The 26,146-nt window shown below is 44.2% G+C and overlaps 1 protein-coding gene across 3 annotated transcripts in view; it reads left to right on the plus strand.

Moving 5' to 3' along the window:
• The window catches only part of NEK11 (NIMA related kinase 11), a 959,809-nt gene that overhangs the window by 411,166 nt on the left and 522,497 nt on the right, over positions 1-26,146 (plus strand). For all 3 annotated transcript variants that reach the window (XM_063922363.1, XM_063922362.1, XM_063922361.1), the window contains exon 6: positions 10,272-10,398. In XM_063922363.1, the coding sequence (XP_063778433.1) occupies positions 10,272-10,398 (127 nt within the window). The remainder of the gene's footprint in view (positions 1-10,271; positions 10,399-26,146) is intronic.

The raw sequence follows: 26,146 nt of genomic DNA on the forward strand, positions 1-26,146 counted from the left end.
ATCCGGAATAGATCCGATCACTGGCGCAATACCTTTAAATAAGCAATATATTATCACTGGGCAAATGTAGGTAACTATTGGCAACCTTATAGTTTCACAGTACTGCTGGAGTTAGGTAGAAAATATATTTCCAATGTAGCCGTCACTTGCATCCCAGTGCAGATTGTTAATCCAGCAATAAGATTAGAACAGCAGGAACAGTTCAGTATAGCACAAGTTTATTGGTATAGTTACCACTCCAGATAGATGTTCAGCGTGGCGGTGAGCACAATAACCGCCGGCGCATGTGATGGTCCAGAGGCTCTGTCCTGGCGGGCGGTATTGCGCCTCTCTGAATAGCCGCGGCCTCACCGGGTGCGAGCGGCTCTGTCCTAGCGGGTAGAGATGCAGTCTCTCCAGATAGCAGCGGTAATGGACAGCCGTAGTAGCAGAGTACTGCTGTAGCATGCTGGTATACAGTCCCTCCAGTTAGCAGCGGTGAAACACCGTAATGGCAAAGTGATAGTGTACCAGACCAGTATGCATGTATAGGATAGTGGCACCAATAGGGATGACATCAAACACATTTCTTCCCATATGATCTCGGGACTTTCTCAATTGTCGGTAAAGGTTTTCCACGTGGAATTGGTAATTATTTTGATGAACATCATCCTTTCCACATGTTGGGGAAAATAAGATTTTACTCAGCGGTAAATCTATTTCTCGTAGTCCGTAGTGGATGCTGGGACTCCGTAAGGACCATGGGGAATACCGGCTCCGCAGGAGACTGGGCACAACTAAAGAAAGCTTTAGGACTACCTGGTGTGCACTGGCTCCTCCCACTATGACCCTCCTCCAGACCTCAGTTAGGATACTGTGCCCGGAAGAGCTGACACAATAAGGAAGGATTTTGAATCCCGGGTAAGACTCATACCAGCCACACCAATCACACCGTATAACTCGTGATACTATACCCAGTTAACAGTATGAAATATAACTGAGCCTCTCAATAGATGGCTCAACAATAACCCTTTAGTTAGGCAATAACTATATACAAGTATTGCAGACAATCCGCTTGGGATGGGCGCCCAGCATCCACTACGGACTACGAGAAATAGATTTACCGGTGAGTAAAATCTTATTTTCTCTGACGTCCTAAGTGGATGCTGGGACTCCGTAAGGACCATGGGGATTATACCAAAGCTCCCAAACGGGCGGGAGAGTGCGGATGACTCTGCAGCACCGAATGAGCAAACTCTAGGTCCTCCTCAGCCAGGGTATCAAACTTGTAGACTCTTGCAAAAGTGTTTGAACCCGACCAAGTAACCGCTCGGCAAATTTGTAAAGCCGAGACCCCTCGGGCAGCCGCCCAGGAAGAGCCCACTTTCCTCGTGGAATGGGCTTTTACAGATTTAGGGTGCGGCAGTCCAGCCGCAGAATGTGCAAGTTGAATCGTGCTACAGATCCAGCGAGCAATATTCTGCTTAGAAGCAGGAGCACCCAGCTTGTTGGGTGCATACAGGATAAATAGCGAGTCAGTTTTCCTGACTCCAGCCATCCTGGAAACATATATTTTCCAGGGCCCTGACTACGTCCAGTAACTTGGAATCCTCCAAGTCCCAAGTAGCCGCAGGCACCACAATAGGTTGGTTCACATGAAAAACTGATACCACCTTAGGAAGGAATTGGGAACGAGTCCTCAATTCCGCCCTATCCATATAAAAAAATTAGATAAGGGCTTTTGCATGATAAAGCCGCTAATTCTGATACACGCCTGGCCGACGCCAAGGCTAACAGCATGACCACTTTCCACGTGAGGTATTTTAGCTCCACGGATTTAAGTGGCTCAACCCAATGCGACTTCAGGAAATCCAACACCACGTTGAGATCCCACGGTGCCACTGGAGGCACAAACGGGGGCTGACTATGCAGCACTCCCTTAACAAAAGTCTGAATTTAAGGCAGTGAAGTCAGTTCTATTTTGGAAGAAAATCGATAGAGCCGAAATCTGGACCTTAATGGAACCCAATTTTAGGCCTATAGTCACCCCTGATTGTAGGAAGAGCAGAAATCGACCTAGCTGAAATTCCTCCGTTGGGGCCTTCCTGGCCTCACAGCACGCAACATATTTCCGCCATATGCGGTGATAATGGTTTGCGTTCACTTCTTTCCTAGCTTTAATTAGCGTAGGGATAACTTCCTCCGGAATGCCCTTTTCCTTCAGGATCCGGCGTTCAACCGCCATGCCGTCAAACGCAGCCGCGGTAAGTCTTGGAACAGACAGGGCCCCTGCTGCAGCAGGTCCTGTCTGAGCGGCAGAGGCCATGGGTCCTCTGAGATAATTTCTTGGAGTTCTGGGTACCAAGCTCTTCTTGGCCAATCCGGAACAATGAGTATAGTTCTTACTCCTCTCCTTCTTATTATTCTCATTACCCTGGGTATGAGAGGCAGAGAAGGGAACACATACACCGACTGGTACACCCACGGTGTTACCAGAGCCTCCACAGCTATCGCCTGAGGGTCCCTTGACCTGGCGCAATATCTTTTTAGCTTTTTGTTGAGGCGGGACGCCATCATGTCCACCTGTGGCCTTTCCCAACGGTGTACAATCATTTGGAAGACTTCTGGATGAAGTCCCCACTCTCCCGGGTGGAGGTCGTGTCTGCTGAGAAAGTCTGCTTCCCAGTTGTCCACTCCGGGAATGAACACTGCTGACAGTGCTAACACATGATTTTCCGCCCATCGGAGAATCCTTGTGGCTTCTGCCATCGCCATCCTGCTTCTTGTGCCGCCCTGTCGGTTTACATGAGCGACCGCCGTGATGTTGTCTGACTGGATCAGCACCGGCCGGTGTTGAAGCAGGGGTCTAGCCTGACTTAGGGCATTGTGTAGGGAAGTCTCCTGACTTGTCCATAGTCCTTGGAAGTTTCTTCCCTGTGTGACTGCCCCCCAGCCTCGAAGGCTGGCATCCGTGGTCACCAGGACCCAGTCCTGTATGCCGAATCAGCGGCCCTCTAGAAGATGAGCACTCTGCAGCCACCACCACAGCGACACCCTGGCCCTTGGAGACAGGGTTATCCGCAGATGCATCTGAAGATGCGACCCGGACCACTTGTCCAACAGATCCCACTGGAAGATCCTTGCATGGGACCTGGCGAATGGAATTTCTTCGTAAGAAGCTACCATCTTTCCTAGGGCTCGCGTGCATTGATGCACCGACACCTGTATTTGTATTAGGAGGTCTCTGTCTAGAGACAACAACTCCTTGGACTTCTGCTCCGGGAGAAACCCTTTTTATCCAGTTCTGTGTCCAGAACCATACCCAGGAACAGTAGACGCGTCGTAGGAACCAGCTGCGATTTTGGAATATTCAGAATCCAGCCGTGCTGTTGTAGCACTTCCCGAGATAGTGCTACTCCGACGAACAACTGCTCCCTGGACCTCGTCTTTATAAGGAGATCGTCCAAGTACGGGATAATTATTTCGGCCATTACCTTGGTAAATACCCTCGGTGCCGGGGACAGACCAACGGCAACGTCTGGAATTGGTAATGACAATCCTGTACCACAATTTTGAGGTACTCCTGGTGAGGAGGGTAAATAGGGACATGCAGGTAAGCATCCTTGATGTCCAGTGATACCATGAAATTCTCCAGGCTTGCAATAATCGCCCTGAGCGATTCCATTTTGAACTTGAACCTTCGTATATAAGTGTTCAAGGATTTCAATTTTAGAATGGGTCTCACCGAACCGTCTGGTTTCGGTACCACAAACATTTTGGAATAGTAACCCCGGCCTTGTTGAAGGAGGGGTACCTTGATTTCACCTGCTGGAAGTACAGCTTGTGAATTGCCGCCAGTACTACCTCCCTTTCTCCGAGGGCAGCAGGCAAGGCTGATGTGAGGTAACGGCGAGGGGGAGTCGCCTCGAACTCCAGCTTGTATCCCTGTGATACTACTTGCAGAACCTAGGGATCCACCTGTGGGCAAGCCCACTGGTCCCTGAAGTTCCCGAGACGCGCCCCCACCGCACCTGTCTCCACCTGTGGAGCCCCAGCGTCATGCGGTGGACTCAGAGGAAGCGGGGGAAGATTTTTGATCCTGGGAACTGGCTGTCTGGTGCAGCTTTTTTCTTCTTCCCTTGTCTCTGTGCAGAAAGGAAGCGCCTTTGACCCGCTTGCTTTTCTGAAGCCGAAAGGACTGTACCTGAAAATACGGTGCTTTCTTAGGCTGTGAGGAAACCTGAGGTAAAAGTTTTTCTTCCCAGCTGTTGCTGTGGATACGAGGTCCCAGAGACCATCCCCAAACAATTCCTCACCCTTATAAGGCTGAATCTCCATGTGCCTTTTAAAGGCAGCATCACCTGTCCACTGCCGGGTCTCTAATACCCTCCTGGCAGAATGGACATTGCATTAATTCTGGATGCCAGCCGGCAAATATCCCTCTGTGCATCCCTCATATATAAGACGACGTCTTTAATATGCTCTATGTTAGCAAAATAATATCCCTGTCTAGGGTATTAATATTATCTGACAGGGTATCAGACCACGCTGCAGCAGCACTATTTATGCTGAGGCAATTGCAGGTCTCAGTATAGTACCTGAGTGTGTATATACAGACTTCAGGATAGCCTCCTGCTTTTTATCAGCAGGCTCCTTCAAAGTGGCCGTATCCCAAGACGGCAGTGCCACCTTTTTTGACAAATGTGTGAGCGCCTTATCCACCCTAGGGGATATCTCCCAACGTGACCTATCCTCTGGCGGGAAAGGGTACGCCAGCAGTAACTTTTTAGAAATTACCAGTTTCTTATCGGGGGAACCCACGCTCTTTACACACTTCATTCACTCATCTGATGGGGGAACAAAACACTGGCTGCTTTTTCTCCCCAAACATAAAACCCCTTTTATGTGGTACTTGGGTTCATGTCAGAAATGTGTAACACATTTTTCATTGCCGAGATCATGCAACGGATGTTCCTAGTGGATTGTGTATATGTCTCAACCTCGTCGACACTGGAGTCAGACTCCGTGTCGACATCTGTGTCTGCCATCTGAGGTAACGGGCGTTTTTTTGAGCCCCTGATGGCCTTTGAGACGCCTGGGCAGGCGCGGGCTGAGAAGCCGGCTGTCCCACAGCTGTTACGTCATCCAGCCTTTTATATAAGGAGTTGACATTGTCGGTTAATACCTTCCACCTATCCATCCACTCTGGTGTCGGCCCCACAGGGGGCGACATCCCATTTATCGGCCTCTGCTCCGCCTCCACGTAACCTTCCTCATCCAACATGTCGACACAGCCGTACCGACACACCGTACACACACAGGGAATGCTCTGACTGAGGACAGGACCCCACAAAGTCCTTTGGGGAGACAGAGAGAGAGTATGCCAGCACACACCAGAGCGCTATATAATGCAGGGATTAACACTATAACTGAGTGATTTTTCCCCCAATAGCTGCTTGTATACACATATTGCGCCTAAATTTAGTGCCCCCCCTCTCTTTTTAACCCTTTGAGCCTGAAAACTACAGGGGAGAGCCTGGGGAGCTGTCTTCCAGCTGCACTGTGAAAGAGAAAATGGCGCCAGTGTGCTGAGGGAGATAGCCCCGCCCCTTTTCCGGCGGACTTTCTCCCGCTTTTTCTGGAATTCTGGCAAGGGTATTTTTACACCTATATAGCCTTTCTGACTATATATGGTGTAGCTTTGCCAGCCAAGGTGTATTATATTGCCCTCAGGGCGCCCCCCCCCCCCAGCGCCCTGCACCCATCAGTGACCGGAGTGTGAGGTGTGCATGAGGAGCAATGGCGCACAGCTGCAGTGCTGTGCGCTACCTTGTTGAAGACAGAAGTCTTCTGCCGCCGATTTTCCGGAACACTTCTTGCTTCTGGCTCTGTAAGGGGGCCGGCGGTGCGGCTCCAGGACCGAACATCGAGGTCGGGTCCTGTGGTCGATCCCTCTGGAGCTAATGGTGTCCAGTAGCCTAAGAAGCCCAAGCTACCACCAGTTAGGTAGGTTCGCTTCTTCTCCCCTTAGTCCCTCGCTGCAGTGAGTCTGTTGTCAGCAGATCTCACTGTAAAATAAAAAACCTAAAATATACTTTCTTTCTAGGAGCTCAGGAGAGCCCCTAGTGTGCATCCAGCTCAGCCGGGTACAAGATTCTAACTGAGGTCTGGAGGAGGGTCATAGTGGGAGGAGCCAGTGCACACCAGGTAGTCCTAAAGCTTTCTTTAGTTGTGCCCAGTCTCCTGTGGAGCCGCTATTCCCCATGGTCTTTACGGAGTCCCAGCATCCACTTAGGACGTCAGAGAAATACTGAGTACTCAGTGGAGGATGGCAAAGCCAGTTTGTGCAAGGGCCTCCTTGTCAGAAATACCAGACAACATTAAGCAATTATATGTCCCATAGTGTATATCATTATTATTATTATTATTATTATTATTATTATTATTATGCTGTGTGTGAGTTTGGGGAGTGGTACCCCCCAGGTCTGGTGTGACTGAGCTACCTTGGGGTAGCACGCCATAATATTTATTTAGCACTTATGTAACACTCTTATTTTTCCACTAATATTACTCTTTTGAGTATTTTACTAACACCCTTATTTTTGTTTCAATTTCTAACACATAGCTTCTGCTTCTTATTAACACGTAGTAACACTATAGTATTTCAATGGTGTGCTGCCCTGGGGTGGTTGGGCCTGAGCCGACTTTGTGGGGTCCACGCCCTGGCCTTATGCCTAGTATTAGGGACTTCCAGCAATAGAGCTGCCGTGAAGTGGCCTGGAGTCTTACCATATCTTTTGCAAAACATATGTAACTAAGAGCTCTAAATTTTCTATTATTATATAGTGTATAGTTCTTGTTACTAACAGCCAGCAGAGTGCGTGGAAAAAATCCTTTTGTTTTTCTTGTCTAGAGTAACCCCCTCCCGCAGCACCTGAGGAATGTTACCAGCTTGATCAGAGCAGTTTGCCATTATTTATTGAAAGACAGAGCACCTCTGGACTGATACTGATAGGACACACCAGCCCCTGGATGTAAACACAGTATACTGGGTTTTAACACTGGGGCAGAGCCCCTGGATGTATATGGACAGATCACCCCTTGTGAGATGCACCAGACGACAGACAGAGCACCCCTGCACTGATACACCACCCCTACAGCAGCCACCAGCCCCACAACCCAGCACTGACACGTCCGTTCAGTATACTCTCCACAGCCAGCGTGCGTGAAAATGGGGATGATCACCGGGGCCTTTATAGAACCCAAAACTCTGCGAGAATCCGACAGCGGGATTATGACGTTTTGCCTCGTTTTGGGATCTGAGTCTGGCAGGAAACCCTGAGCTGGACTCGGATTGGGAAGTTCAGGTGGCTCCGGTTCTATTTCGGGCTATTTCTATTTCGGGCTATTTCGCGCACACAGTCATCAGGCTGCACATGTGCAAGCGGACAGTACTGGGGAGGAATCCTACTGAACTCTCTCCTGGAAGCTTATGCAGAATGCATTTTGCAGGTACAATGGGCTAGCACCATCTGAAGATTGCATTAGCTACAGGGGCCACACTCTGGAATGCCTAACATTTTGGAGTTTGATAAATTTCACAGTTTAGCAGCCCCATAGAAGACAATATGATGGCTGCTTTAAAAAAAGATTGCCACAGATATCTCCAATATCTGTTCAGTGGTAGATTATGATGCAAAACCAGCAAGGGAAATATGTAGGGTCTGATGGCTTATCTTGATGGGTCTGATGTTATAATAAGGGCCATGTGGAAGAGTGTGATGACATATAAGGGCATTTGAAGGCGTTTAATGGCATATAAGAATGTGTTAAAAAAAGAAGGCGGGGAAGGGGGGGGGGGGCAAGCTCGGACTTTTCCCATTTCACAGAAGCATAGCTTCATCTCTGGGTTTAGAGCCACTGTTTTCCAAATAATACTAATATAATAAGAAGTAGGTTTCATATTGTTTATAACGTTACAAAAGCACACATAAGGAATAGGCAAAATAAGTCAATGAAAAAATTGCTTCAAGTTCTTTCATCTGGGGAACAACAAGACAAAACAGCAATTTAAAGCTAACACCTGTTAGTAATGTACGTACTCAAAAATGAAGTGGCTGATTTTGTCATATGAAACAGAACTAAGACTATTGTGGATCAGGTGTGGCGTGAAGAATGCGTTAATATTGTACATGTCTAATACAATGTATTTGAAGTATGAGTCAAATGTGGGTTCTGTGACAACCTGTATTTATCATTACAAATATCAATATAACATAAGATTTTTTTCAGTTATCAAGGACTATACTTAAATTTCACATATGTATTAGCTCATAACTTTAAATAAATTGAACATGTTTTACAAACTGAATTGTTATTGTTATCCAGCATTGTTCACTTGCTGTGCCCCCGCAAAAAAAACAATTTTTTTTTTTACAATGCCAGCCTAGACAGAAGAACAGGATTTTATTTCTGTATTTGGTTGCCAGTCCTTTTTTTTCCAAGTTATTGTCTACATTACACATTCTTGACAAGGTGAGAGAGCTGCATTCACAGCTATAGCGCTGCCCAAATTCTGTCTGTAGCAAGTTATTTAGGTGCATTTTGGCAGCTTCATTACTCCCTGGCTAATACACAGAATGAAGAAAAATTGTAGGTGCACACCCTAGACACCAAGCACTGCTAATAACAATAATAATAGTAAACTCTGCAATTTAACATAGAGAAAAAATGGGGAGCTTGGCAAAATATATGGGCCCACCCACCGCGCCATAGTGTCCTCATCATCAGACGGGTCCCTAATAAAAATTTTTTTTTACCTATGTAACACCTATTAACATTGCCTCTCACCTGTGTAACACTCTTAATACATAGCTTGTGCTTCTTAACACTAATACTTTATCTTCCCACTAGTGTGGTACCGTGAGGCGTTTGGCCTGTGCTGACTTTGGGGGTCCTGTGCCCTGGATTTATATCTTAGTGTTAGCGACCCACCTGATGATGAGGTCACCTTGACATGGTGGGTGGGCCCATATATTTTTGGCAAAAATTATGCCAAGCACCTCATTTTTGCTCTATGTTAAATTGCAGAGTTTAATATTATAATTATTATTAGCAGTGCTTGGTGCCTAGGGTGTGTACCTGCAATTTTTCATCTTTCTATGTGGAACTAGAAATCTCACCATGGTCGCACCTCTCATTATGTTTGAAATTAGGGTGTGCAGTCTAGCCAGCTATCCTACTCCCCTTTCCAAGTGACTGGTAACTTGTATATTCGTCACTGAAAAACTCATAGAAGGCAACTTGCATAGCATCAAGATTGATACTGTATTTCTAGCGACTTTGCATCTATTTGCATTCAATTACATATGGCAACTTGAAAGTGGCCAGAAATTCAAAGGAATCATGGTAGTTTTGCACGCTGGGAGGCTATTATATCCACCCTCAGCCTTTTGGGATAACAGTGAGGTCTGGATGATTTATGAGTCTTCAAATGTATTCTCCAGTGTCCTAACAGCTACTATTTTGTCTGTGCATCTTGCAGTATCTGCTGAGATAGATGGTGGTAGTAGAAAAAATCAATGCCCAGTGGTACTTTCAGGGTCAAGCTCCCAGATGACACATCGCAGGTTGTGGTGAACATAATGAGCATACTGATTTATATTACTTGAGTAAAACTACCAGAAGGGCTGTCCATTATCCAGTAGATGCTATGTTACAGAGCACTTCCTATATGCTGTGTACGTTGGTAGTTGTAATAAATGTGTTTCAGCCATCTTAGATTTATTTGTATTAAAAGGTCATTTCTGTTATACATTTATATTCATTAATTGTCTGCATTCAGTTCTGCTCCATTTTATTTTTAGGGAAGCTAAAATTGATGAAGTGCTCAATTGCATAGCAGATTTTAGCTGCTGGAGAAGAGGAGGGGAGAGGAAGGGTGAGGGGTAGGGAGCTAAGAGAAACTAATGCTAATTTTCCTATACCCAGTATGTCACAAACACACACACACACACACACACACACACACACACACACACACACACACACACACACACACACACACACACACACAGTTTTGTGTGTGTGTGTGTGTGTGTGTGTGTGTGTGTGTGTATGTTATATATATATATGTGTGTATGTATAAATATATATATATATATTTATATATAATTTATTAATAACATTACCATGCTTCCAAATTAACCTCTTGTATCCTTGTTGTGTAATGCCAGACAGATTATCACAGCACATGTGTTTATTATTTATATATTTCTTCCAAATGCTTTCAGGGGATTTTGGGGTTTCTCGTCTTTTGATGGGCTCATGTGACCTGGCAACAACATTCACTGGGACACCATATTATATGAGCCCTGAAGCTTTGAAACACCAGGGATATGACTCAAAGTCAGACATTTGGTGAGTAGGCGTTGTGTTTATTAGGATGACTGCTGGGAAATGTGTAACAGTAATTCTCCAGTGCAATGTACAACTGTCCTCTATAACATTATTGTCACTAGTGTTGATGACATATATAAGTTCAAAGCAAGAGTGTATAAATTTGCTGAAGTTGTACTCACTGTATACTGTATATGTGTGTATCATTGCACGAGTGCAGAGAGAAATAATGGCAGACTCAAAGAATCTATTAATTTACATATTTCCATAGTACCTATGTCTACAGATTTGGAATTAATTGAAAATAACAGATGATGATAATAATAATAATAAGAATAAGAATAATAATAAGAATTTCTAAAAGTGGAGCAGTGATTTACATTTTTTAGATTATAGTTATATTTTGTTTTATTAGGTTTGTGCGCTTTGCAAATAACAGTATGTGCTGAGATACCTTTTGAGAATGGCAAGGCTTTAATGGGTGTAATCAGTTTGTTTGTAGAACTAATTTAGCAATAGCTGCAAAACACAACACGGTTTACCCCATATAATGTGTACTATATTTATTGTCTTATAATGCTATCAAATTGGTACCCAGGTGATTGGAACATTGGAAAAGAACAAAACTATACAATCACTTGTGATTTTATGATTTCACAAACAGTAAGTCTTCAGATATAAGAGAATAAGTACTGGAAATTAAAGTTCAGGTTCACTCAACTAGTGCAGGGTTCCTGATGGCCCTGTTGCAAAAGCAATTAATCATCATCCATCCGTCTTTGCTGTAGAGAGCCTCAGGGTGATCCAGCAGATGGTGTGTCTGGAGTTCAGGTACGCAGTACTAAAATTCCCATGCACCTGATGCTCTCTCATCAGCAGCAGTTTGCAGATCAGTTGGAATGTAATTAATAATAAAGAAAGATTGTCATCTATTATACTAGTATAAAATCATTCAGTATTACTTCAACCTATACATTTTAAGAAGAATTGTTTTGATAATAAATTATCAAGGTGAAAAAATAATGGCATTATGGTGTACAAAATAAACATATTGGGGGCTTACTAAGTGCAAGATACAGCAACCCAAAGCAGCACATAAAATTGGTGTCATAACAATAAAATAATGAAAATGGGTAAAGTTAAAAAGCACTACACACTAAAAATAATAATAATAATAATAATAATAATAATAATTTTATTTATATAGCGCTCTTTCTCCAACAGGACTCAAGGCGCTTTGCAGATATCAAAAACAATGCACATGATACAGATAATTTGAGTAATACAGCAATAGATCAGCAACACCGACATAAAATAAAACCTTAAGCACCCAGAAAGCATAATGCAGGATTGGTGTAGGCATTTTGGGTAATAACTTCCAAGGGTTGTGTATTCCACCCTCACAAGGTACCAGGTGCGGCAGCCATCTTGGGCGCACAGTGTAGGATTGCCCAGAGTGGAATAGTCTACCCCTAGAAGAGATGACACAAAATGGGGGTGATTTCAGAGTCCTACAGTTCAGAGTAGGGTTCCATCAAAACCATCAGGCCTATGTATTTTTCATCCCATTCACAAGTGTACCATATGGGGCAGCCATGTTGGGCGCACTTTGAAGGTTACACTGTGGGAGGTGAGCCATACAAGGGCCAAGTTCATATATGGGAAAACTGACGCTTATGTAGTAGTAGTAGTATGATGTACCCTGTATGTAGGGCGCAATGGCAGGGTGTGCAATCAGTGGAGGTAAACATTACAGGAAAAACACATGGTGGGATGGGAGAGAGGAATAAAAAAAAAACGGGGGGGGGGGGGGGAAATAAACAATAGCAGGTAACTAGTGGCAGAAGTAAAATTGGGATAGCATTATTTTGATAAGATCATAATTGTTATCACAAGTACAATCTAATACTTAATAACCAGTATTAGACTGTACTTGTGATAACAATTAGATCATTTTATTAGTGGGTAGCGCTTTTGAGCTTCACCCATTTTCTTTATTGTATTGTTATTTATTGCTTGTTTTGGGCAAGATTGGGTACAGTTTGAGCTGCTGTTTATCCTTTTTGCACCTAGACGGCTCTTTTTTATATTTATCCATTACATTTGTGTTATGTTTCCTGTACTTGTCAAAGCTATAGGGACAAATATACACTGATCAGCCATAACATTAAAACCACCTGACAAAGACTTCCGGCCACGTGCCCACTGGAGATGGCTGCAGTGTGAGTCAGCTCCTCACTAGCCGCAGCAATATTGCCTCTCCCGGGCCTCCTGAGGGCCTGATTTGCCAGACCAGTACCACCACCAAGTAAGGGAAAGGTCCCCTCCACCATATGGTAAAAGTTTTTTCCCCCTTTAATGCCCTCAAAACAGCAGCGCTAGCGCCGGGAATCTGAGAGGCGCCAATCCAAGATGTCGGCCGTGGCTCCCGCGATTTCACCTCTCCCATCTCCTGCTGCCTCCCCTCAGCATGGATGCTCCCCTGCTTCCTCACTCCCCCCCCCCCATTTGCTGCAGTTGCCTGTCCTTGAAGGGAACACACAGACCTCCTAAACCTCCTATGAGGATATGGTGAGGGCTATTAAGGAGATCATGGCTCCTCTGATGCTCCGCTACCGCTGCACTCGGCACAGGTTACTGTTCCCAATTGTAGTCCACGTGGATCGTAAAGTATGAAAAAGTACAAAAATTTAATTTTTTTTTAAAAACTCATGTCAACCTTTTGAACCTGTCGACCTAGTACATGTTGACCTAATGACCATGTCGACCTATTGCCCCTGTCGACCTAATGCATGTCGACCTTCAGTGGTCGACCTAATGACTGTCGACCTAAGTTGTGTTTACCTAACAACCGTATCCCCTCCCATTGATATGCTGGAGTGCTGTGTACCTATTACCTCTTTGGGGTGGCAATGTATTTTTCATGTAGCTGTAGTGTAATATTCTCTTTCTTTTAAACCGATTGTACTGCTAATATGGCCCTTTTAAAAATTGGTACCTGGAATGTTGGGGAGATTAACTCCCCCATTAAAAGAAAGAAAATTCTTACTTATGCACATAAGGTGGGAAAGCATGTGGTAACGCTTCAGGAGACTCATCTGTTACAACCGGAGATTATGAAACTTAATGCTATGGGTTACATGGTACTGTCTTTTGCTGCCCATTCTTCCAAGAAGCGTGGGGTGGTCACTCTTGTTAAAAAAGCAACTTGCTCCTCAGCTACTTAGATTTTACACTGACCCCAATGGCCATTATGTTATTTCAGAGGTTAATATACTTGGAGAGAAATTCACACTTTGTAATTTATATGCTCCTAATGCCTACTCAAAATTATTTTTTCAGTCTCTATTGGCCAAGCTTAGCCCCTACATAGTATAGTGACCTCTGACTACATGGACCGGCAGCGTCCACCTATTAAACCCAGATGTCCTGTACCTTTTGGTATTCCACAGTTGTTCTCTGACCTTCATCTTATTGATGTCTGGAGATCCTTCCACCCGACTTGTTTGTTCGCTGCTCACGCCACGCTGTCCCACATAGATTACGTTTTGCTCTCTGCTGGGTTACTCTGTAGAGTTGATGACTCTCAGATTGAACCTGTATGCCTCTCCGACCATGCTCTGACTTGGTTCTCCCTTTTCCCTGTCATATACACTGGTTTCTATAGGCCGTGGAGGTTCCCGGCCTATTTGGCTAACTCTGTGAAGTTTCGTAATATGCTGAAGGCGGCGTGGTGTGACTATGCAGACAACAATTGGTCTCATGCGGAGGGCCCTGCCTTGTTCTGGCAGGCTGCTAAGTCGGTTCTACGGGGAGTGATTATAGCTTATACTGCTAAACATAATAAGAATTGCTCCCAGTTGTATATTCAGGCCCAATCAGACCTTACAGGTTCTTTCCAGGCTTTCAAATCCCACCCCTTCAACAGAGAGCTTTGTTTTAAAGCGTAAGCTCATTTTAATGGGGTTCTTTACAAATTAACTGCCCGTCACACCTTTCGTAAGAACTCTCAATTTTATAAGTTTGGTAACAAAGCAGGTAGACTATTGTTGCACTTATTGCGGGGCCATACTGCTCCATCCTCCATTACGGCTTTAAAGTCCCCCTCTGGGTCTGTACTGCATAAGGCCCAAGACATTGCCACTGCATTGAGAGATTTCTTTGCAGATTTGTATTCCCCTCCGGATGTCGATTTGGCCCAAAAAGACCTCTTTTGGAACACCATTTCCACAGCCACTATCACTACAGAGCCTCTATTTTGCTCGATGAAGTTTCTGCTGCTATTGGTAAACTTAAATCCATGACCCTGACGGTTTTTCCGGGGAATTTTTCTAAATGTATGCTCCCTTCTTACTGACTTTTTTAATTCCATTCTTACCAATCATGTGATTCCACCCCACTTTAATAGTGCTATTATCAAAGTATTGCCCAAGTCTGGCCACGATCCCTTGCTCCCTGCATCATACCGCCCTATTTCTTTTTTAGATGTGAATTACAGCATGTTTATGAAAATTATTTCTGATAGACTGAAGTTGATTTTACCTTCTATTGTAGAGCCTGACGAAACTGGTTTTATTTGGGGACGTCATTCCACTATTAATATTCGCAAGGTGATCTCGGTGGTTCGGTCGTTGACCTTCTCCACCTCTCCCTCACCTCAGATGATTATTTCTATGGACGCTGAGAAGGCCTTCGACCTGGTCACCTGGGATCACCTTTATCATTCCTTGACCAAGTTTGGTTTCTCTTTGGATTTTGTATCCCTACTTCAGGCCTTATACTCTTCTCCCACCACCCAGGTATCCAGCAATGGTTTTTTGTCTTCCTCCTTTCTGGTGGCTCATGGCACCAGGCAGGGGTGTCCTCTTTCCCCTCTATTATTTGTTCTAGCCCTGGAATCATTAGCCATCGCTTTGCGCAGTTCCCCTGCATATAAAGGGATATTTATAGGCCAAACTGAGCTTACATTATCATTGTTTGCTGACGACATACTCCTGTTTGTCTCCGATCCTGTTTCCTCTTTGCCAGTAATCACCTCTTTACTCGCCTCTTTTGGTTCTTTTGCTGGTTACAAAATTAATTTTCATAAATCAGAATTGATGCCCTTGTGTGGCCTTACTGCACTAGCCCTGGAGAACCCCTCCTTTGCCCAATTCCGCATCACTACTTCTGATTTTAAATACCTGGGCATTGTTATGCCCTTGAAATTGTCATCTTTATATAGTTTAAATTTTACCCCTATTATTGCATGGATTGCCAATTTGCTGGATACCTGGAAAATGTTGCCTCTTTCTATGATGGGTCGTATAGCCCTTATTAAAAGTGTGATTTTCCCAAAGCTATGTTATCCAATTCAGATTTTGCCCATAGCTCTTTCCCAACATGATGTTAAACATTGTTTGAAACTCTTTACCTCTTTTATATGGCAAGGGGGACACCCCCGTATTGCGGTGGCTAAATTGCAATTACCTAGGGCCAATGGCGACTTAGGTCTCCCGGATCTAAACATATTTAGAAAGGCTGTCTTTTTTAGATATACAGTATAAATGATTGGTTTTCTGGAACAGCAGTTTATACCCACTCCATTTCTGAAAACAGTTTATTTCACCCTTACTCCTCTGCTGCTCTACTGCACACACCAAAACATCTTATCCCCTCCCACATTCTTACTCATATGCTCTTCCATGACACCTACTTTGTTTGGAAATCAATATGCCACAAATTATCCCGCCCTTACACTGCTTCCAAATATTTAACATTTTGGTGCAATCCCCTTTTTTCCCCTGGGCTTGACAACACTACATACTCGCTCTGGAAGGATAGTGGTATTTCTAAAATTAAGGATGTATTTGAACCAGGTGGGACTGTGCTCCCCTTTAGTGTACTTCATGATAAATTTCTGACCCCGACTCAATTCTTTTTGCACTCACAGGTTGTACTTTATGCTAGGTCAGTTGTTAAACGTCTGCCGCCCCTCGGATCTCCTGATCCCCTTCACTCCTTAATGGCATTTTTAGTATTGCACCCTTATAAGACCAAATATCTAAGATCTGATCTGATGTCTCACACTCCTACCAAGATTTGGAAACAAACAGTGTTATCTTGGGGTCGTGATATCCCCTCTATTCTATCTGCCGATGACCTGATTTGTCACTATGATAACCACGCTGGAACACCTGCGTTGCTCTTGGCTTCAGGAAGTTCATATTAAAATGCTAATCCGTGCATATATTTCTCAAGCTAGGAGCCGCTGCAGGGTTTTGGAGGAGTCGGGGGATTGTCTTAAACAGTGGCGGAACTAGCGAGCGGTGGGCCCAGATGCAACAAAATGCTTTGGGCCCCCCCTTCCTCATCCCGTCCAAGTCCACCCCCTCACCCCTGGAGAGGATCTAGTGAGGGGGACCTGCTCAGGGCCAGGGAAATGGATACCTAGCAACAGTGCCGTAACTAGACATTTCAGCGCTGTGTGCAAGAAACGGCATCGGAGCCCCTCCCTCTATGTAAAATAGGAGCAGTGCATGCCGTAGGCGCGAGCAAAATATATAGGGGCGTGGCTTCATGGGGAAGGGGTGTGGCCACAAAATAATACCAATTCATATAACGGTGCACAGTTGTCTCCATTATTCAAATTACGCTGCACAGTAGCACCAGTACACCAGGTAGAGACCCTTTTACACATTACGGCGGACAGATTTCCCTTTTTACACATTATGGCAGACAGCGTCCCCTTTTTACACCTAACAGCAGACAGCGTCCCATTTTTACATATTACGGCAGACAGCGTCCCCTTTTTTACACATTACGGCAGACAGGGTTCCCTTTTTACATATTACAGCAGACAGAGTCTGCTTTTTTACACATTACGGCAGACCGTCCCCCTTTTTACACATTACAGCAGACAGCGTCCCCTTTTTACACATTACAACAGCAGCGTCCCCTTTTTACACATTACAGCAGACAGCGTCCCCTTTTTATACATTACGGCAGACAGTCCCCCTATTTACACATTACTGCAGATAGTCCCCCTTTTTACACATTACGACAGACAGCGTCCCTTTTTTACATATTATGGCAGACAGTCCCCCTTTTTACACATTACAACAGCAGCGTCCCCTTCTTACACATTACAGCAGACAGCATCCCCTTTTTACACATTACGGCAGACAGCTTTTTTACATATTATGGCAGAGAGAGTCCCCTTTTTACACATTACGGCAGACCGTCCCCCTTTTTACACATTACAGCAGACAGCATCCCCTTTTTACACATTACAGCAGACTATAGTGGACAAAATATTTCCAGTTTTGGTGCGCAAGAAAACCCTATTTTGCAGCTAGTTATGTATATCAGAGTAACGCATCCAAGTTACTCAAAAACAATAGGTAGAAGAAAGGATAGATATACACACTCCAGCGCTAAAGAAGGTACCACATTCACAATTGTGCTAGAAAAAACTCTATACAAAACACTTATCACCAGTGTGGAGAATAAGTTAAAAGGTAGTCGCTACTGAGGAAGGACTTTTGTCTGAAACGCGTCTAGCGTGGCTTCAGGAAGGACGCCCTGCTTGGCTGGAGATCGTGGGTCTGTTGCAGCACTCACATTCCAGAAGTGATTGCTGGAAGCTCCTCGAACATCAGGAGCCTACCTATGCTGTTCTGCCAGTGGGGGACCTATCATGCTGTGTTTTGTCAAATGTTTGTAAGTGCATATCTGTATTAAAAGCTTTGTCTGTTTTTACATACTTGCACTATTTATATTTCTTTTTTATGGTGCCATTTGCCTTATTATGGAGTCTACATGAAAGATCCATTGCACATCTGGAATTGATGCACCCGTCATATCTGCATTTGCCATTACGGAAATAATATCAAGCTCAATCCAAACTTTGTGTTTGTAAGTGGATCTCTTGAATAAATACCTATTTTTGTTTTAAACAGCCTGCACTATTATATATTTCTTGTTTTTTACATGGTAAATTGTGGAAATCCACGGACTAAGAATAACCTGCTCGTGTGTAGATCACTCCCTTAACGTTAAGTGCTACCTTTTAACTTATTCTCCACACTGGTGATAAGTGTTTTGTATAGAGTTTTTTCTAGCACAATTGTGAATGTGGTACCTTCTTTAGCGCTGGAGTGTGTATATCTATCCTTTCTTCTACATTACAGCAGACAGCATCCCCTTTTTATACATTACGGCAGACAGTCCCCCTTTTTACACATTACGGCAGACAGCGTCCCCTTTTTACACATTACGGCAGACAGCGTCCCCTTTTTACACATTACAACAGCAGCGTCCCCTTTTTACACATTACAGCAGACAGCGTCCCCTTTTTATACATTATGGCAGACAGTCCCCCTTTTTACACATTACAGCAGACAGTCCCCCTTTTTACACATTATGGCAGATAGCGTCCCCTTTTTACACCTTACGGCAGACAGCGTCCCATTTTTACATATTACGGCAGACAGCGTCCCCTTTTTTACACATTACGACAGACAGCGTCCCCTTTTTACACATTACGGCAGACAGAGTCTGCTTTTTTACACATTACGGAAGACCGTCCCCCTTTTTACACATTACAGCAGACAGCGTCCCCTTTTTACATATTACAACAGCAGCGTCCCCTTTTTACACATTACAACAGCAGCGTCCCCTTTTTACACATTACAGCAGACAGCGTCCCCTTTTTATACATTACGGCAGACAGTCCCCCTTTTTACACATTACTGCAGATAGTCCCCCTTTTTACACATTACAACAGCAGCGTCCCCTTCTTACACATTACAGCAGACAGCATCCCCTTTTTACACATTACGGCAGACAGCTTTTTTACATATTATGGCAGAGAGAGTCCCCTTTTACACATTACAGCAGACCGTCCCCCTTTTTACACATTACAGCAGACAGCGTCCCCTTTTTACACATTACAACAGACAGCGTCCCCTTTTTACACATTACAGCAGACAGCGTCCCCTTTTTTTGCATTATGGCAGACAGTCCCCCTTTTTACACATTACGGCAGACAGTCCCCCTTTTTACACGTTACGGCAGACAGTCCCCCTTTTTACACATTACGGCAGACAGCGTCCCCTTTTTACATATTATGGCAGACAGAGTCCCCTTTTTACACATTACGGCAGACCGTCCCCCTTTTTACACATTACAGCAGAGAGCGTCCCCTTTTTACACAGTACAACAGCAGTGTCCCCTTTTTACACATTACAGCAGACAGTGTCCCCTTTTTTTGCATTACGGCAGACAGTCCCCCTTTTTACACATTACGGCAGACAGTCCCTCTTTTTACACATTACGGCAGACAGTCCCCCTTTTTACACATTACGAAAGACAGCGTCCCCTTTTTACACATTACGGCAGACAGCGTCCCCTTTTTACTAGAGATGAGCGGATTCGGTTTTACTCGGTTTTACTCGGTTCTCAAAACCGAATCTTATTGGCTATCCAAAACACGTGACATCCGTGAGCCAATAAGATTCGGTTTTGAGAACCGAGTAAAACCGAGTAAAACCGAATCCGCTCATCTCTACTTTTTACACATTACGGCAGACAGCGTCCCCTTTTTACACATTACGGCAGACAGCGTCCCCTTTTTACACATTATGGCAGACAGAGTCCCCCTTTTTACACATTACGGCAGACAGTCCCCCTTTTTACACATTACGGCAGACAGTCCCCCTATTTACACATTACAACAGCAGCGTCCCCTTCTTACACATTACAGCAGACAGCATCCCCTTTTTACACATTACAACAGCAGCGTCCCCTTTTTATACATAACGGCAGACAGTCCCCCTTTTTGCACATTACGGCAGACAGTCCCCCTTTTTACACATTACGGCAGACAGCGTCCCCTTTTTACATATTATGGCAGACAGAGTCCCTCTTTTTACACATTACGGCAGACAGTCCCCCTTTTTACACATTACAACAGCAGCGTCCCCTTCTTACACATTACAGCAGACAGCATCCCCTTTTTATACATTACAGCAGCCGGTCCCCCGTTTTACACATTACGGCAGACAGTCCCCCTTTTTACACATTACGATAGATAGATAGATAGATAGACAGACAGACAGACAGAAAGAAACAATAGATTATACTTACTATCTCCGCTGGCTCAGACAGTCCGGCAGATGATGATCCTGGGCATGGGAGGAGGAGGAGGGAGGGGGACTCGAGACTGGAGCCGCAGCAGCGCAGTGTAATTGGTGGAGGCGCCGCTGCAGCTGTTTCTCTCCTTCCACATAGGCGCATCCCAGCATTCACGGTGGTGGCCAGTCTATGTGGAAGGAGAGGGACAGCTGCAGCAGCGCCTCTCAATTACACTGCGCTTCTGCGGCACCCAAGTCCCCCTCCCTCCTCCTCCTTCTCCCCGTGGCTGCATCCCTGCTGCTCCTCTCCTCTGGCCTGCAGCACACAGCGGCAGGTGGCATGTAATGAGTCAGTTTGACTCATTACATGCCGCGCTGGTTTGGGAGCCTTGACAGCGGCGGGCCCCAATGCAATGCACCGCTTGCACTGGTGGTAGTTCCGCCACTGGTCTTAAACTCAAATGCACTAATGCTACTTTTTTCCATAACTTCTTGCAATGTCCTAAAATACAGAAGTTTGGGGGTAAACATGTAAATTATATCAACTCTATATTCCATTTGAAACTCTGTATGGATTCTCTTGCCTTGCTCTGTGCAAATTTTAAGGCTTGGGATCTGGGGGCCAGTAAAGCCACCATGTTACCCTTATTGACAGTTATTGTCATCGTTGCAAAGAAAGTTATTCTATGTAATTGGACCTCCTCCTCGCCCCCCTTTGTGACTGCGGTGAAATCCGTATTATTTAAGACTTTGTATTATGACCGCCAATCTATATTTCCTGCATTGGAAACAGGAGTGATCTCCTTTTATAAAAAATGGGGTGCTCTTGTTGACTCCCTTGACTCCTCCACCCAGAATAACATACTTAAAGTATTTGAAACCACCTCTTGGTATTTATGCTGTAATTTGTCCTAAGATGAGGTATTAACCTAGGTTTTTGTTTTCTTTATTGCCTCTACTCCAATCTGTATTTTATGATACTGATGTTTGATCCAAGCACTCCTGCTTCACTTTGCCCCTACTGTTCCCCCGACCACCCCTCCCCATCCCTTTCTGACTTTCTTCTTCTCTATCTTATCTTATGCCATTCTCTTTTTTGATGTGATATTTGTCAGATATATGAAGGCTTTGTATTAACGCTTGCTATTAGCGGCGTCCTACTCTGTGATGTTTTTTATATGTTTTTACTTACTAAAGTGTACCGCTTGTTACATTTATGCAATTGACTGGCTCAGTGTTGCCTATAGTACCTTCATATGAATTTTTCATACAATAAAAAGATTTTCTTTTATAAAAACAAAAAAACCAAACCACCTGACCAATATTGTGTAAATCCCCTCCGTGCTGCCAAAACAGATCTGTCCCATTGAGACATGGACCTCTGCAGGTGTCCTGTGGTATCTAGCACCAAGATTTTAGCAGCAGATCCTTTCATTCCTGTAACTTGTGAGGTGTGGCTTGGATTTGCTTTTAAAGCACATCTCACAGAGGCTCAATTGGATTGAGTGCTAACGATTTGGAGGCCATGTTAACGGGATCCGGTCTGAAGATCGACAGTGTCTAGGTCGACAATGTTTAGGTCGACCACTATAGGTTGACAGTCACTAGGTCGACATGGATGGAAGGTCGACAGGGTTTCTAGGTCGACATGTGCTAGGTCGACAGATCTAAAGGTCGACATGAGTTTTTCAAATTTTTATTTTTTTTGGATTTTTTCATACTTAACGATCCACGTTGACTACGATTGGAACGGTAAAGTGTGCCGAGCGAAGCGGTAGCGGAGCGAAGGCACCATGCCCGAAGCTCGCTCGCCATGCGAGGGGACGCGGTGCACTAATTTGGGATCCCGGTCACTTTACGAAGAAAACGACACAAAAAAAATAAAAATCCTCATGTCGACCTTTAGACCTGTCGACCTAGCACATGTTGACCTAGAAACCCTGTCGACCTTCCATCCATGTCGACCTAGTGACTGTCGACCTATAGTGGTCGACCTAAACATTGTCGACCTAGATACTGTCGATAAAACGAACCACACCCCATGTTAACACCTTTAACTCTTTGGCATATTCCTCAGACCATTCCTGAACAATTTTTGCAGTGTGGCAGGGTAAATTATCTAGCTGAACGAGGCCATCAGGTAATAGCATTGCCATAAGGGGTGTACTTGGTCTGCAACAATATTTAGGTAAGTGGTCTTTAAGTAACATCCACATGAATGCTAGTACCCAAGCATTTCCAGCAGAATATTGCGCAGAGCATCACACAGCTTCCATCCCATATTACATCTTGGTGCCATCTCTTCCCCAAGTAAACTGTGCACTTGCACCCAGCCACCCACATGATGTAAAAGAAACATGATTCTTAAGACTAGGCCACCTTCTTCCATTGCACCATCATCTAGTTCTAGCACTCACATGTCTCTTGAAGGTAATTTTGGCAATGGCCAAGGGTTAGCATGGGCTAAGTCTGCAGGGTCCAAGGGTTAGCATGGGACCAGTCTGCAGCAACGCAGACCCAAACGCAGCAAGCTGCAATGAACTGTGTGTTTTGATACCTTTTATCATAGCCAGAATTAACTTTTTCAGCTACAATAGCTCTCCTGTGGGATCCTACACTCCACATGCTAGCCTTCACATGCGCATCAGTGAGCCTTGGGCGCCCATGCCCCTGTCACCAGTTAGCCAATTGTCTTTCCTTGGAACACTTTTGGAATGTACTAACCACTGCATACTGGGTACAACCTACAGTACTTGCAATTTCAGAGATGTTCCGACCCAGTCATCTAGTCATTACAATTTGTCTCTTGTCAAAATTGCTCAGATCCTTACACTTGCCCATTTTTCCTGCTTCCAACACATCATCTTCAAATGTTACCAGTGGAGTACCCCAGGGATCTGTACTTGAACTAGTGCTTTTTGTTGGTGGCATTGCAAATTATATTGAAGTGAAAGTATGCTTTTTGGCAGATGACACAAAGGTATGCAACAGGGTAGACACACCACGAGGGGCAAAACAAATGATTGATGATCTAGGTAGAGTAGAGGAATGGGCAAGAACATGACAACTACAGTTTAATGTAACAAAATGCTAAATTGTGCACCTGGGTCTCAAAAACCCAAATGCTAAATATAGTATCTAGGATACTATGATGGAAACTACAGAGGTGAAAAGGGTTCTAGGAATCACTATTTCAGATTACATGAAGGCGGGTAAGCAATGTAACAAAGCAATGAGGAAGGCAAGTCAGGAAGAAGAATCAGTAGCAGAAACAAAGATGTAATAATGCCACTGTATAGCTCATTTGTACGGCCTCATCTAGAGTACTGTGTTCAGGAGGCCATAGCTCCAGAAGGATATAAATACATTAAAGACTGTACAAAAAGGGCAACTAAAATGGTGCATGGCCTACATCACAAAACTTACCAGGAAAGACTTATAGATCTTAATATGTATAGTTTGGAGCAGATAAGGCAAAGGGGGCACATATAGAATCTTTCAAATCTATCAAGGGTTTTAACAAGGTACTGGAGGTATACATTCTTCAACAGAAGAAAAGTATTAGAACACAAGGACATGTTCATGTTCTGAGACTGGGGGAGGTAGGTTTGGGGAAATTTGAGGAAAAATTACTTTGCAGAAAGGGTAGTGGACAAGTGGAATAGCTTCCCATTAGAGGATATACATAAGAATATCCTTACAAAGACCTAAGGAACAAATAGGGTTGAAGTTACCAAAAGGAAAAAAAAAAGGTCTGATTAGATGGGCCAATATTGTAGGTTCTTATCTGCCGTCAAATTCTGTGTTTCTATGAAACACAGGACACTAGATACATCACGAAAGATAGGCAGCCGAGCCGTAGTCAGGGGCCCCATATCTAGTAAGGCTAGCAGGTACAATATGAACTTGATCTATAATGAAAGGAGCAACTGGTTGAACAACTCATTAAACAAACAATTATGGGTAAGAAGTAGCTATCACTGGGCCTAATTCGATATATACGTAAATCTCAGATGTTTTCAGACCCGCACATCTGCCGAAGCGGCATTGCGCATGTGCCCTAAAAGCCACAGCAAGATTGACATGCAGCTGGTGTTTGGGAGCAGCGACGGGGTGCATTCCAGAAAATTGTGCATTTCGGCCATGTTTTCTTAGCATGCAGAATCCAGTGGCTACGTTCTGGCGTGCAGCTTCACAGGCACTGGCAGTGTGATTTTGCTGGATATACTGAGTAACCTGAGGGTTACTGAAATATTCGATGTTCACGCAGTTGGTCCGATGTTGTATCTTCAGATCAGAGAAGCTGGCAGTGGGTATCTTTTTATTTAAGACACCTCATGCTGCTTTGCATACTTTTGCATAGCCACTGTGAACAAAGACGCAGTGGCTATGCTATTAGCATCCACCTCTGAATTAGCCCCACTGTACATACAGATGTGTCCTCATACATCTAGCCTCAATACGCCATTTAGCGTGAGATGTCTGACGCTAGTGAGCCACCAAGTTACGTACAACTCTGCTAGAGTCTGCCATCTTTTTATTCCAAGAATGCGTCTTAGTCGCAAGGAGACTGTGCTGATTAATTTTATATGCAGCACTTGTGTATTTGGGATTAGTATGATTTACCTACTATCAAAATCCCAACGGTCAAAATACAGACAACTATTGACCGATTGTCAAAATACAGACAAGGTGAAAATACCGATATGGTCAAAATACCGACATTTAAAATGTCAACACAGTCAAAATACCGACATTTAAAATGTCGACAAGTCAAAAAAATCAACACTTTTTTCACATTTTTTGTGTGTGTATGTTGACATAGGTCAACATGGACACCGTATAGGTGTACTGCGTCCCCTTGCGGCTTCGGGCACGGTGCCTTGCTGCGCTCGGCACACTATTAAATCCCCCCTCCATGTCCACTGGGATGCTAAGTATGAACAAGTTGGTTTCAATGAAAAAATCACGAAGAACCCATGTCGATTTTTTTCCTGTCGACACTTTAAATGTTGGTATTTTGACCATGTCGGTATTTTGACTTTTTCGGTATTTTGAAAATTGGTCAATTGTTGTCGGTATTTTCACCGTCGGGATTTTGATTGTAGGTAAATTAACTGCATCATGTGTATTATGTGTGACTGAGTCTGTATACAGAGCACAGCAGAACCTGTATTGGAAAAAAGCTGCAGCTGCTACATTGTAGCACTTTGTATACAGATTTGGAGACTCAGTCGCACACAAATATACAAGTGTCGCATATAAAATTAATCAGTACCCTGGTGTCATAGTCACATCATGTTGCGACTAAGATGCGTTTTTGGCAAAAGAGATGCAGAAAAGACGCCTGATGCTAGCAGAGTCTCACGGAACGTGGTGCGCCAAAAGGGGCTGTCTGGCGCAACGGCAGCAATGATGTATGACGACACATCTGGCATAATAATGAGAGGGAAACCTAAAGGCGCAATTCAGGCCCATGCAGCGCAAAGCCAGGATAATGTTAGGAATTAAGTGTCATCCTAACTAATTGAAACTCAACTCTGTAGAGAGGATCATTGTATGGATAGTCTAAATAGCAGATACCACAGAACCCAAAACCATACCGGTCCACCCTGATGCAAATCTGTAGTAGTTCCAAGTATCTTGAACATGCA

This window comes from Pseudophryne corroboree, chromosome 5 (genome assembly GCF_028390025.1).
Source record: "Pseudophryne corroboree isolate aPseCor3 chromosome 5, aPseCor3.hap2, whole genome shotgun sequence".
Taxonomy (NCBI): domain Eukaryota; kingdom Metazoa; phylum Chordata; class Amphibia; order Anura; family Myobatrachidae; genus Pseudophryne; species Pseudophryne corroboree.